Below are 15,573 nucleotides of genomic sequence, written 5' to 3' on the forward strand. Positions count from 1 at the left end.
CAGAATGAGTATTGAAACCTTCGATGATATTCTTATCAATATTCTACCAGAATTGGAGAAAAAAGTTAATGCAAATAGAATTTTAAGTGCCGCTGAAAAATTGTTGTTGACATTAAGGTATATTCAATTTATGGCCAGACTTCCAAATATCTGGTCTTGCCAGTATTTCAATAATAAAAACTCTGTATTCATTTTTCGCCGCAAAAACGGCTAAACTTATTTAATCCCTGCTCTATTCGCCGCGGCTGCTCAGGGTGGGGACAGTTAGATTTAAGTGACTTTTAAAGAATATGGTGGCGCCATCTACTATATTACTCCAGAACCTAGTAGTTATTTTATTTGCCTATAGATGTCACTAAGACAATAATTAACAAAAAACACATTTATAAAGCTTTCTCAGTTTTACTACTATTATCATAAAATCGAAGGAAATTAGCATAAATACATAAAAATAACAATCTGACGACTTCTTAAAATTTGGCAGATTTTATGTATTCTGGCAACATTATTTTGTTTCTGTGCACGTGTTTTTCTGTCAACTCAACAACTGTCTTGCACAACAAATTCTGTAACCGTCTTTAGAAATAATAGTTGTGGTGAAAAGTTTGTTACAATACAAGTTTGTTGTGGCGATTTTGTATTTCAGAGAGAGCGTTGAGTTGAGCTGTAAGACTCCACCGTTTTTACTGTTGAGTGTTGACACTGTTGACTCCGTTTGTCTGTATACCCAATATCCACTTACTATTCCTAAACATTCCATTACATTCCTATTCCTGCAACAAATTGGCGGATTGGTAATGAATGGAATAACTTATACGTTCATCTTGTAAGTATCGAACCAACATTGCATCCAAACCAATCTTTTTTCGGACCTTACAATGCATTCTTTTCCGAAACCAGACAATTTTCCGGAGCGTTTCAAAACATGGAATATTATATGGCAAATTGGAAACTGAGTCTGACTATACCTACGACAGCAAAAGAAAAGTTTGTGACAAACATTTCACAGACAGGGATCGAAACCATTACAAGAGACTTAATGCACTTGCTGTCCCATCTCTTCATTTGTTGGGTAAGTTTCATCAATAAACCATAACTTTACTTACAGAATTACTAGTTAGAGAGGTTTCTAATAGAATAGGGTTCTATACTTGTCAATGATTTGTTATCTTAATATTATTCTTACTATTTATTTATTAGTTAGTTAAACTGTGGGTCATGCATCTTCAACTCTTCGTCAGTTGTGTCAGTCTATCGTCCCATTGACACTACAGAGCTAAAGGTGAGAGAGTGGGTTTGTGGAATCACCATCATCATCAACCTAAGAATTGGCCCACTGTTGGGACTTGGACACAGGCCCGTCACATAAATTATCCATTCTATATTCCACAATAAACTCCACTTTGGTTTAACAGACTAGATTATGAGCTGAAGACCTATTTTACCCAAATCATTTGTGTTATGTATGGTGGCTAATCTGGTTAAAAATCTTTTTCCAGACAACTTTGCTGTGCTTGGAGATAGCAACAGGGTCTCAAGCAAGACTCAAGCTCTTCTAAAACAAAAAAAGTAAGTAAATACATGAAACAGTAATATCAAGAACCATACCTACGCTGTCTGTCTGTGGATCTGGTATAAGAAAATAATGTCATTTAAGTATCTTTAGATTCTTTAGTGTACAATAAAGATTTTTATATCTATCTATCCATGATTAATGTTCATTGTTTATTTGTAGTTATAGTGGAATATGTACACAGCATGATGCAGCTTTACTGTCCATCTTAACGGACCACAATTACTGTACGGTGAGCCGGTATATGACGGATGTCTTCCAAGAAAGGTTAATATAACATATATGATAATAATATATAAAAGAGTACTTAAATACTAAAACCCGACTACAAAAAGGTTGAAATAAGACCAGCTTATAACTCAAATATTATATTTAATTAATCTTCATGGGAAGCCAGTTTATGAAATGCGAATGTGGGGTCTTCCGACAACGAATATCTATGACAGTAAATATATTTTGAAGGTTAAGCAGGTCTTGTTTCAACCTTTTTGTAGTCGGGTTTAGTTTTTAATTTTTACTTAAAGTTCTTTAGTACCTACGTTTCGTAGTTCGTTCTACATAATTGTGTATAGAACCATAAAAAATCTATTTTTGTTTCTTTTATCAACTTTTTATTTGGAAGCTACATCAAATGTTAAATTTTTGAAATGGTCTTTAATTTTTGATACACTTGACGATGGTATAGGATCATGATGGTACCAGAGTTTAGTCAGTCATAATGGCACTTGTGATTTTCCTTTTTACACGCTTTATATTAGCTTCACCTGTATATATGTATGTAACCAACTCCTTCGGACTCGATTTTGACCCACTTTTAACGGACAGATTTAATTCGATAGACGAAAAATATGGCACAGAGCACCCCACGCTTTTTCACAATAATACCAGTATTTTTTGTTCATTACCATTTTCAGCCTAAATTAGGAATTATTTTTCACTTTTTAGTTTGATGTGCTTTAAGAGCGTGTTTTTTAGTTTTTTTAAACTATTATTTATTTATATCTTTATGTTTTGAACATGTAACAAACATAAGAATATTATTTTACAGGAGGAACCAAAAATACCGTACTTCGATACCTGCGCAGCGAGATTTGTGTAAGAGAGCGAAATCTTTCAAAGACAGACTATCCCAGGCTGCTAAATTGTGCAAAGTCAATGCCTTTGTAGAGGTGGTGAAAAATATGAGCAAATCAACTCAGCTTCGAAAGGTCGACGATTTACCGTTGGTGAAAAAGTGCCCTTTCACTTTATAAAAAAAGTCCCAAAGGTTATGGATTGCTCTACAAATAGTTAACATTACCTTCAAGCAAATCGATGAAGCGTCTGTGATCAAGTGAAAATTTGTATGGGTATAAATCCTACGTATTCCAAAAAATCCGCCATACTGTGCTGCGGAATTAAAAACAAGACCGCGTCTGCAGCTTAATATTTGATGAAATGTCATTGAGAGCCCAAGTGACATATAATGCGTCAAAGGACAGTTTGGAAGGATTTGACAAAAGAAATGCTGTATACCATTCACACCATAGAGAGAGTTAAATGGGAGTATTATCAGCAAGTATATGCCGCCGACAAAAGGTGCATTGTAAGATAAAATAACTGAAGAACACTTGGTGCCCGATAAAATGAACAAAATGAGGGTGAAGTTGGCAGCGGATCATCTCACTACCGGGGGTGATGTGCCGGAAGAATGCAAAAATTTAATAGACATTACATATTAGATAATATTTTTGACAGCTTAAATATAAGCTCTTTTCATGTGCCAAATGGCAAAAAGTATAAAGGTGCAGTAGAAAGAAACTTAAACCCCATTTTAAACTGTGGAGGGAGGCACGAAAAGTTTAAAAAAAATCGGGTGTCTGTAAAGTCGGGAAATGGAAATCACAATTGAATTGATCAAGTTGCATTTATTTGTACGCATAAATACAATTATGTCAATTTTAAATGGAACGCCTCAGAGCGATGTAACGCCGCATGAGTCATGTTTTTTCGTGCGTGCAGCCGGCTCCATCGAATTATAAGACGTCACGTCAAAAATCAGGTTTACTGAAGTCACTATCAGTAACTAACCTAATAAAGACCATTGAAGGAATATGGAAAGTCGTCACAAAACAATACGGCTTAGATGCATTATTAACAAGAAACTTAAACCAAGACCCAGTTGAGAATTTCTTCGGGAACATTGGGAGTTACGGAGTGAGAAATGTTGCCCCTAACACTAGGGTTTGAAAGCGCACACAAGGCGTTACTGTTGAATAAGAGCGAGGCCCCATTAGTACGTTGTGATGCGTCATTTTTCATATATTTTTTATAACATGCCCCTCTAGACCGTTGCGTCGGCGTGGGAGGGTGATGCGCTGCGTTGTCGAAGCGCCGCTGCGACGACGGACAGTGATCCATTACCAGAGGAGGAAGCTAGACGAGCGTAACGACATTTTTTAACATCATGAGTGAACAGGAGATTGATATTCTCATATCTTTGGTTCAAGAAAGACACGTATAATCGCCTAAAATATATATATCGCCGATAAATCACACGAACACTACAGTGATAAATTTCGTTAAGCGAATGAATGGGCAGCTGTTTGTAAAATAATATTTCAAGATTACGAGGAATTTGAGGACCAAAAAAAGAACAAGATTGGTGAGTTGTTATTTATTATGATAAATACTTAAGTTATTTTAACTTTTATAAGTTAATTTATATCTTTTTCAACTGTCATGGTATAGCCCCTTCCGGACTCCTGAAGTAATTAGAAATTGATCTCTGATAAAATTTACGGCTAATGATTCTTCATTGACGTGGGGTCTCAATTGTGGGAACATACTTATTGCCATTTTGTCTTGTTGTCATAAACCATCATGTTATTATTATTATTATTATTTACTTAACACACTGGCAGCTTTTAATGAGCTGATGCGTGTGTATTAAGGGATTTGGAGAAACTTATCCAGTCTATTTTTAAAGGTGTTCAGAGATGGTGCACTGATCACACTTTCCGGAAGCCTATTCCAGTCGGCCACTACTCGGTTTGGGAGAAAGTTCTTTAGGGAATTTGTGTTGTGTTGAGTGGTCTTAAGTTTTAAAGAACTACCCCTCAAATGTGTATTTTCACTTAAAATAAAGAGCTTCTCAATTCCTGGAACATTATAGTGGCCAGTGAGGATTTTATAAGTTTCAATGAGATTTCCTCGTAATCTCCTACTTCCTAAATCAGTAAGGTCAAGTGCTTTCAGACGCTCATTATAAGATTTCTTCCTGAATGACCTTATCAAACCTTTATTATGACCTTATGTTGTGTAACAAAATTGTGTAAAACACAACATGCTTTTAAGATGTGAATAGTTAAATCATATGCTGTATCAATTGGCCTATGTAAAATGCGCCATTTATTTGCCATGATCCCAAATGCACATTCTGCGTATCTTCGAGCTCTGCTAAGGCGATAATTATAAACCCTTTGTTTCACGTTGAGATTCTTTCCGCCGTATGGGCGCATAATATGCTTACTTAAACCAAAAGCTTCATCACCGACGAGTACGTATGGGATTGGTGGTTCGTTAATATAATCATTTCTAAGTGGTTGAGAAACAGGTAATGGTTAATTCATTTCTCATTAAGATCTTGTAAAGCGTCGAATTTCTAAAAATAGTAGAATCACTTTCCTTTCCATATGCTCCCACGTCGACAAAAACAAACTTATAATTTGAGTCAACAACCGCCAGCAAAACAATTGAAAAATAATTTTTGTAATTTTAAAACAGAGAGCCACTTTTGTCCGGTTTTATCAAACGTATATGTTTCCCATCAATAGCCCCAAAACAATGAGGAAAGTTGGCTTTGAGATCAAAATGTAATACAATATTGAAGTGAAACTTCTTTATCGGGGTTGGAAAAAAATTTAGTGTAACATTTTTCCGTTACGCGCCATCTTTTGAAGTGAAACTTCTTTATCGACGTATGGGAGAAATTTTGTAGCAGGTTACGCGCCATGTTGCTTTTTGAAGTCAAACTTCTTTATCGGTTGGAAAAAAATTTACACACATTTGTCACATTTTTCGGTTACGCGCCATCTTTTTCTTGTAAAAGTTTGTTGGTTGATCCAAGTTGAAAAAACCACGGTTGATCCGAAGAGATTCAAAGCCATTAGTAACAAAAATATATAATAACGATAACAATGATAGTAATACCAATAATTCTATTACAATTAATGACATTCTGTAATAATCTTAGTACTACATAGTAGTACAGTAATAAGTTAAAATGAAATAATTGTATTTGTATTCATGTCTATGATAATAAAAGCCTTTTGTTAAACTTTATCTAATTTAACTTTATTTAACCAATTTCTGTAAAGTTGCATACAGTAGATCATTTTTCGAAAAATAAGGTCATAAAGAAGTTTCACTTCTTACGTGTGTACACCTAGTACACGCACACATTTTTTATTTTGTTGTTTTTCTACTGTAATCTCTTCTATGTACTGTGGTCGAAGATATTTCCTCACAGCTTGACAAACTCACGAAATAGTTCTAGAAATTGTTGATCTCACGTTTAAATTTGAAATGCAAGTCGTTTATCGAATTTCCACTGCCCAAGTACCTGAAATAGATACACAACAATTAAACAGGATGGCTCATTTAGATCTGCAATCATAGATTAATATTCTTTTCTTTTCTTTCTTTGCAGGTAACGAGATCGTGAAAAAATGGATAAGCGTGAGGGACAACTTTTTCGATATGTAAAAAAATTAAAAGAACAGTTCGTCTGGATCAGGGGCAAAACAATTTAAAAAATATCATTATTACAATCAGTTGCAATTTTTGTTGAAAATTGCCCAAAATAAAACTGACAGTAGCCTTGAAAACGTGCCTGATGAAACGGAACGAAACAAAAACACAACATCATCTTCTCCATCTCAAGAAATGTCCTCGTTACCCCCAGGACCTTCTCGCTACGTGCAAGCCGCAAGAGACAAACCAAGCAATAGATGATTTCGAGGCGCAATCATTAGAGGCGTTGCATGAGACAGAAAACCACTTATCATTTTTCAAAGGAATTTTGCCTTCTTGCCGTCCAGGCTTTACGGAATTACAGACTTTGACATTTCAAAGCAAAGTTATAAATATCATTACCGAAATGCGGTTCGGGGAACAGACTCAATCAACACCATTGCAGTCACGCTGATATCAAACTGGGAAACAGTATCATGCAACACCATTGCAGTCACGCGGATATCAAACCGGGCAACAGTATCATGCAACACAACGGACTACAGTATGGACAACAGTATGGATATCACACTACACAAAATGCCCAGTCACCATCGGGGTATCGAACAGATGAATTCGACGCTCCCTTCTCAGCCAACACTACAGTTAATAATTTTACAGATGATAGTCAAGAAGAAGAATATAACTTTGCTTTGTTGACTAGTAGTAATACTTAAATTAAACTGATTTTAAAGATAATAAATGAATAACTGACGAACATTCTTTTTTAGCTTTAAGTTTATGTATTATTATTTAAAGCGTATGCCCTTAATAGATAAGCTTGTTCAGTGCATATGCCCTTAATAGATAATAGCTTATTCAGTGCATATGACTGCAATAGATAAAGTTAAAGCTTATTCAGTGCATATGACTGCAATAGATGGTTAAAGCTTATTCAGTACGTATGCCCTTAATAGATAAGCTTGTTCAGTGCATATGCCCTTAATAGAAAAAAGCTTATTCAGTGCATATGCCCTTAATAGATAATAGCTTATTCAGTGCGTTTGCCCTTAATAGATAATATTAAAGCTTATTCAGTGCGTATGCCCTTAATAGATAAAAGCTTATTCAGTGCGTTTGCCCTTAATAGATAAGCTTGTTCAGTGCATATGTCCTTAATAGATACGTTTATTCGGTGCATATGCCCTTAATAGATAAGCTTGTTCAGTGCATATGCCCTTAATAGATATGCTTATTCAGTGCATATGCCCTTAATAGATAATAGCTTATTCAGTGCATATGACTGCAATAGATAAAGCTTATTCAGTGCATATGCCCTTAATAGATAATATTAAAGCTTATTCAGTGCGTTTGCCCTTAACAGATAAGCTTGTTCAGTGCATATGCCCCTAACTTCGATTTTGTGACCTTTGGTGTAGACTCTTGAGCCGTGCGATTCAAGTGCACAGACGCTAATTAAAGATTTAAGTTGGCGCCTGGTAGATACTACCGGTGACCCTAGAGCTGGTGCTTTCCTTAACGAATAAGAATCGCAATACAGCGAGGAAATGCTGCCAGCATTAAAGGTACACTGCCACAGGGACCATTTTTTTTTATTAATTTTTAATTATTAATATTATATTTTTAAAATTATTTTATGTGTGAGGATTATAAACGTGAAACTTTTATATGATTGTACACGTCATGTGCGCATACGCACTAAAGTATACGTGCGGTCTATAGATAAGCCCGTTTGAACAATTTTTTAGTAACTCCTATTGTTTTCTGTGTTTTTTCTATCTTGAGTATCTGTTTTTATTTCTTACTAGCTGTACCCTGCCACAATTCGCTGTGGCACATTGTGATTGAATGGTTGTGAAATGAGAAATAAAACAAAGAAAACATTTTATATAAGTTTAATTTTGCAATACTAGTGGAAAAACTAATGAAAAAAATAAAATAACACAAAAATATAGTTTAAAACAATCCTTGATGCGGATTATCGATCTATATATCATGTTAAAATTTCAGCTCGATCGGTGCAGAACTTTTTGAGTTTTTGAAGCGTACACAAACCAAAATGCGCCAAAACTTGTAATACAGGGTCACTCTAGAGTATTTTTTTTATAAAATATTTTATTAAAGATATATGTACTGAATAAGCTTTACCTATCTATTGCAGTCATATGCACTGAATAAGCTTTAATATTATATATTAAGGGCATATTCACTGAATAAGCTTAAACTATCTATTGCAGTCGTATGCACTGAATAGCTTTAACTTTATCTATTGCAGTCATATGCACTGAATAAGCTATTATCTATTAAGGGCATATGCACTGAACAAGCTTATCTATTAAGGGCATACGCACTGGATAAGCTTAAATATTATCTATTGAGGGCATATGCACTGAATAAGCTTATCTATTAAGGGCAAACGCACTGAATAAGCTATTATCTATTAAGGGCATATGCACTGAACAAGCTTATCTATTAAGGGCAAACGCACTGAATAAGCTTTTATCTATTAAGGGCATACGCACTGAATAAGCTTTAATATTATCTATTAAGGGCAAACGCACTGAATAAGCTATTATCTATTAAGGGCATATGCACTGAATAAGCTTATCTATTAAGGGCATATGCACTGAATAAGCTTTTATCTATTAAGGGCATATGCACTGAACAAGCTTATCTATTAAGGGCAAACGCACTGAATAAGCTTTTATCTATTAAGGGCATATGCACTGAATAAGCTTATCTATTAAGGGCATATGCACTGAACAAGCTTATCTATTAAGGGCAAACGCACTGAATACGCTTTAATATTATCTATTTAGGACATATGCACTGAATATGCTTTTCTATTAAGGGCATATGCACTGAACAATTTTATCTATAAAGGGCAAACGCACTGAATAAGCTTTAATATTATCTATTAAGGGCATATGCACTGAACAAGCTATCTATTAAGGGCAAACGCACTGAATAAGCTTCAATATTATCTATTAAGGACATTACATTGAATAAGCTTTTAATATTATCTATTTAGGGCATATGCACTGAACAAGCTTATCTATTAAGGGCAAACGCACTGAATAATCATAAATATTATCTATTTAGGGCATATGCACTGAATAAGCTTATCTATTAAGGGCAAACGCACTGAATAAGCTTTATTATTATCTATTAAGGACATTACATTGAATAAGCTTTTAATATTATCTATTTAGGGCATATGCACTGAATAAGCTTTAATCTGTTAAGGGCAAACGCACTGAATAAGCTTTAATCTGTTAAGGGCAAACGCACTGAATAAGCTTTAATCTGTTAAGGGCAAACGCACTGAATAAGCTTTAATCTGTTAAGGGCAAACGCACTGAATAAGCTTATCTATTAAGGGCATATGCACTGAACAAGCTTATCTATTAAGGGTATATGCACTAAACAAGCATATCTATTAAGGGCATATGCACTGAACATGCTTATCTATTAAGGGCAAACGCACTGAATAAGCTTTATTATTATCTATTAAGGACATTACATTGAATAAGCTTTTAATATTATCTATTTAGGGCATATGCACTGAATAAGCTTTAATCTGTTAAGGGCAAACGCACTGAATAAGCTTTAATATTATCTATTAAGGGCATATGCACTGAACAAGCTATCTATTAAGGGCAAACGCACTGAATAAGCTTTAATATTATCTATTAAGGGCATATGCACTGAATAAGCTAATCTATTAAGGGCTTATGCACTGAACAAGCTTATCTATTAAGGGCATATTCACTAACAATTTTATCTATAAAGGGCAAACGCACTGAATAAGCTTATCTATTAAGGGAAAACGCTCTGAATAAACTTAAATATTAGCTATTTAGGGCATATGCACTGAATAAGCATATCTATTAAGGGCATATGCACTGAACAAGCTTATCTATTAAGGGCAAACGCACTAAAAAAGCTTATCTATTAAGGGCAAACGCACTTAATAAGCTTTAATATTATCTATTTAGGGCATATGCACTGAACAAGCTTATCTATTAAGGGCAAACGCCCTGAATAAGCTTTACTATTATCTATTAAGGACATTGCATTGAATAAGCTTTTAATATTATCTATTTAGGGCATATGCACTGAACAAGCTTATCTATTAAGGGCAAACGCACTGAATAAGCTTTAATATTATCTATATAGGGCATATGGCTGACCGTGGATTCAATGTGCAAGATCTATTTGAAAAAAAAGATGTTGCCATTTATACACCAACATTTTTGAAGGGTCTATCACAATTACCTGGTGTAAAATTAAAACATGATAGACAATTAGCAAAAAATCGTATACATATTGAACATCTTATTGGGCTAACAAAAACATTTAAAATATTAAAATGCCATTATTATCAAGAATATTTTTCATTTGTGTTATGCTATGTAATTTTAAAGAAGGAATTGTGAAATTAAAAGTCCAAAGTAATCAGGGGGTTTTATTGTTTCTAAGTAATTCTTATAAATATATTTATTAAGTAGGGTCTTTTTAAAATATTCCATATAAAATTTGTCCAATACTGTTATCATATGATTGATAAATTCTTCATCCCTTTCCTCGTAAATCACTTTCAGATCTTTATAAGTATAGACTATAACCTTACAGAATTTCCTCCCTGAGCAATACATTTGCCCTTGAATTTGATAGAAATAAGGAGTTCCTTTTATTAAATATGGAACTGTAATATTATTAATTTCCTTGTTCTTGGAGGCTTATGGGCTTGCTGGCTCATACGAGTGCTTAATTGTCATTTTTGATGGGTGATTTAGGATCAAACTTCTAAATCTTTTCTTATATTCTTCTTTGTCCACTAGCATAGAGCATGGGGAAAATATTTTATTTTCCACATTTCTTTTCATGGGTAGTTTTGAAGATATCATAGGAGATTCTGTGAAAACTTTCTGTGGCACATGAAACTTTTGCAATTTTTCTGTTGGCACTTGATGTTTAATTATAATTTTTTCAGGCACCATATGCTCTATGGCATAGAGCACAGTAGCCACTTGTATGCAATGGGCATTTGTGGGCACCACTACCTGCCACAAATTCACATTGAGATTCCTCTTTCGATCCTCTAGCATGTATCTTAATGTTCACTTCATATTGAAGCTGTTTCATTGAAGCACGAGTTATGTCTTTAACAAAGGTATATTCACCTTCTGTAGCTGCTCTAACAACTACTAAAAATCTTGCTTCATACAATTGCAGCCCGTCAACTTGCTTTTTATGGAATCTGTAAAAAAACAGGGTTTCTAATTTATATTTTCTTCTTAATACTTTCAGACTTAGTAAGACAGAAAGAAAATGTTTATTCGGAAAACATGGCAATTTTTCAAATTGATGTTGAAGTTGCCGATTAGGCGGTGGTGAGCTGGACCTTTGTGGTTTGGACTACAGGGATGATTTTTAGTACCTACCAAACAATGTATGAATTCCTCTAAATTACTTACTCATTGTGAAAAAAAATACTTACTCATTGTAATATAATTGAATATGTTGTTTCGTCACGGGAGGAAGGCTTGTGCAGTGTGCTTGCATTGATGTCCCGATACATATACATCAATGGATGGTAAATCCATTTTAACATCATCCGTTTTATGAACTTGCTGTTCACCAAAATTGAAATTTCGGTCGAAACATTCGAGCCTGTAATAAAAAAGAATTGTGATAAGCATATATATTATTTTAAAAATCGCGTAAAAAAATCGCATTTCACTTTTAGAAAAAACTATTATTATCGATTATTTTCATAATAGATAATTTTTTCACTTCCCTACTTGACAGTTGACGGCAACAAATGAAAACTTAAATCAAATAGTGCACGAAAATTTTTAAGGCATTAAGGCAAGATTCTATGAGAAAAAAGAAGCTACTTAATAGTTAATACTACCATACTACTAAACAATTGTTAATTAACTTTTAAGGGAAAATTGTAAACAATCATAATTTCAAATTGTGTGTTTTAACTTGAACTTACTATTTAATGTAATGTGAAATCCACGTATTATATAGAACAAAGTCAACATAGTTTAATAATCATCATATTATTATTTATAAAAGAAAGCGAAGTGATTTTTGATTGAATGTTCGGTATCTTCTGTACTGGAAAAGAGAAAGTGATTAGGTATACGCAATATTTCTCGCGGACAGCAAACACTTTTCTTTAGTAAGCCTATCACCATAATAGAAAATGTTAGAAACTAGTGAAATAGAAGCTGATTTCTTTACTCCTGCGGCAAAGTACGTATTGTTAAGAAGTATTGACGTTCGTTTGTGATAAGACATATAATCAGAAACTTGTTTTAATTTAAGCACCTCTTTGGCCACAATATTCAGCAATACTCAAACAGATCGAAATGATGAAAATAAATCATTGATATATGTTCCTGAAACTCCAATCGCACTGCCAGAAAATCATAAAAGTGCTGGTGATGTGCACAAAGAAACATCAGCATCACAATGTCTTTTTGCTACTTCAGTATCAGCATATGAATGGTATGTGTACTTAATACTTATCCCTATTTCATTGATAATATTTAATTTACAAAATGTCTGACTTTCTTTTCTTTCAATTTAAGTTTTCATTTCCAAAATATGTCTTGTTTCAAGAGAATTTCTTTAAAAAGACCCTAAGAAATGTATCTGATTTTTGCAGTTGTCTGTTTCAGGGTAGAAAATAAGTATAACCTTCGTGATAAATTGGGTTTTGCCATTGTCAAAGATATAAAGGATGATGTTCATAGCCTCATAATTTACACATCTGAAAAAAGAACTCTATCTCTAGCAACTATAACATCAAAATTTGTAATTAATGTTAAAAAAGATGTCAACATATCATACTATGACAATTATAAAAAATATTGGCTTATTTCTTCCGCAGCTAGTAAAATTTCTGATATAGTGAAGTGTTTAGAAAACTTTAAAGTCAATGTGACATATTTAAATGATGCAGAAATTTCTTCACCCAAAGATGTAACAGAAACAGTGCCTGACCAACTACCTAATGAAAGTTTAGATATTGATACTGACAGTTTAACAAATCAAAAAAAAGACTCTATTTTGAAAAGAATGGCAACAATGGGCCAATCAGTTTTGCCTCCAAGTAACAATATTGTTTCTAAGTCCACTGATTCCTCTGATACAAATGACTATGATCATCCTTCATTACCAAGGCATAAGTCAGTAAAATCATTGCCCAAGAAACATTCCACAGAGAAGAATGCATATTCAGGAAAACAATATAATAATGAGTTAAGTAAAATATTACCGAACACATTAAAAATCCAAGATTCAATCATTCCTGTAAATGTTAAAAAGTTTGAATCATTCTATGAAAATAATATGCACAGTTTAATCACAGAACAAAGAATAAGTAACAGTGAATTAAGAATAAATATAAATAGATTATCAGACAAAGTTGACCATTTATGTAATAAGACATTGGGTGGAGGTACTCAATCACATTCATTAAACAATCAAAATGAAATAGTTAACAAGTTGTTAAAAGAATATGAGAGTAAAATTTTTGTATATGAAAAATTTATTAAATCAAAAGGCTTTGAATGCAATTTATTGTTTACAAATGAAAATGAACCATCCTCATCGGTGAAAATAGACAGTATCGTCGAAACAGAGAAGGATAAAGAAAATCAAGCCCTAGAAATTAATGAACTAAACAAAAAAATTGATCTCCTCACAAATGCTTTTTCTCAAATGACTGAAAAACATAAACAACATGAAGAGATTTTACTAAAAGAAATAGATACTTTGAAACAAGACCTAAATGATAAGAATGAAAGTTTATACACAATTAGTAGGAGTATTCAAAGTATTGCAGCCAATTCCAATTCAGAAGAGTATAGTAATAAACTTAAAAATATAATGAATAGTACTTTCCAAACAATATCATCCAAATTCAATGATGAGGATAGTTATTTAGGTACTGTGGTTAAGAGTATAGTTGCAAAAATAATAAAAAAGACAACAATGGAATCTTTAAATGATATTAATTAAGCACCAGTGACTTGACACAAGATTCTTATTAATTCAAATCATGTCTGTGCAATAAAATCCATTGCGGAGTTTACTTGCTATGTGCACAAATACCAATCCTTGTATGGTGAAAGAATACATCTTGAGGATGCATTTTTCAGAGCCATAAATCACAAGAGTGTGTCAGGCATAGAAGAAAATGGATTCAGAAATAGATATAGAAACAGATTATGAGGCTTTCTTTAATCAGCTCTAAATAAATACTTTATAAATGTTACTGACTGAAAATATATTATTCAAATTGCATTTTTATTAATATATTTTTTTTTATATAGTATTCAAGTTTGTTACATTATTTTTATTCTGGTGTTAAAAAGTATTAGCTTCCTGAAGTTTACTGGTCTTAAACTATAATGATACAAAACACTGTTTTTAGAAACTAAATATATAGTGAAAAATCTTAAATATAGAACTTACTCTTGAATAGGTTAATACTTCAAAATAAATAAAATCATATTTTCCGTTCAGGTTTTAAATGTATTAAGTATATATTGCTCTTAGTTCCTCACACTTTGTTGTGAGAATTATGTAAAAATTATATTTGATGTATACAACAAAAAGACTTATTAAAAGTATAAATTAATCTAGCCTTAATATAACACTACGGTTGTTTATTATATATATTATATACTGACATAGATCAATTCATATTTTTAGAAAAATGTGTGGCGCCAAATGCAAAAATTTAAATATCATGTAGGTACATATAAATAATACACTTATTTACGGTTGCGTGGTCACTGTAACTGATGCACGCTGTAAAGCACGCGAAACGTCGGATTTTTTTTTATTATGTAAAATAATTATAAGTTTATAATAATACATAACATCAATCCGGTATAAAAGTGTTTTCTTTAAATGTGTAAAAAATAAGGTAATAAAAGACAATATCATATACATACTTAAGTAGTAAAAAGAATGAAATAAATGTTATCAGTTCATCTCGAAAGATTTACTCCGCTTTCATTATGATAAATTTTTATCAACATAAATAAAATATTGAGAGAATTGTAGTGTATTTTGTTCTTTTTAAGGTATATTAGATTATTATTGTAATAATCATCAATATATTGTTAACAATATAGACGAATAAATTATGAGGGTAGAATAACAAAATAAGACTACGGTCCATAAAAAATCTGACCACTCTAGTTAGTATCTCTACATGGTCTGTGCTTCTACTT

General features: G+C 32.8%; 1 protein-coding gene and 2 long non-coding RNA genes across 5 annotated transcripts; 2 read left to right on the forward strand and 1 right to left on the reverse strand.

The window, feature by feature from the left end:
- Positions 1-709: 709 nt before the first annotated feature.
- On the forward strand, positions 710-6,835 carry LOC125056073. Its single transcript, XR_007117999.1, has 6 exons — positions 710-826; positions 901-1,072; positions 1,500-1,569; positions 1,736-1,840; positions 2,622-4,217; positions 6,264-6,835. It is a non-coding gene; the product is annotated as an uncharacterized LOC125056073 (long non-coding RNA).
- A 4,530-nt stretch (positions 6,836-11,365) lies between these two features.
- On the forward strand, positions 11,366-14,850 carry LOC125055834 (repetitive organellar protein-like). 3 transcript variants are annotated; one of them, XM_047658474.1, is made up of 4 exons: positions 11,366-11,483; positions 11,621-11,762; positions 12,650-12,832; positions 13,006-14,850. In XM_047658474.1, exons 2-4 carry the CDS (start codon positions 11,737-11,739, stop codon positions 14,348-14,350), a joined length of 1,554 nt encoding a protein of 517 aa, XP_047514430.1. In that variant the 5' UTR covers positions 11,366-11,483; positions 11,621-11,736; the 3' UTR covers positions 14,351-14,850. The 3 variants fall into 3 exon arrangements, with proteins under 3 accessions (XP_047514430.1, XP_047514429.1, XP_047514431.1); XM_047658473.1 differs by lacking the exons at positions 11,366-11,483; positions 11,621-11,762 and adding an exon at positions 12,436-12,577; XM_047658475.1 differs by lacking the exons at positions 11,366-11,483; positions 11,621-11,762 and having other exon boundaries at positions 12,695-12,832; positions 12,993-14,850.
- Positions 11,435-12,431, reverse strand: LOC125055836. The gene is made up of 3 exons (XR_007117959.1): positions 12,315-12,431; positions 11,811-11,983; positions 11,435-11,570 (listed from the first exon to the last, which is right to left on the reverse strand). It is a non-coding gene; the product is annotated as an uncharacterized LOC125055836 (long non-coding RNA).
- Positions 14,851-15,573: the final 723 nt, after the last annotated feature.

The sequence above is a fragment of the Pieris napi genome, chromosome 14 (genome assembly GCF_905475465.1).
Source record: "Pieris napi chromosome 14, ilPieNapi1.2, whole genome shotgun sequence".
NCBI lineage: Eukaryota > Metazoa > Arthropoda > Insecta > Lepidoptera > Pieridae > Pieris > Pieris napi.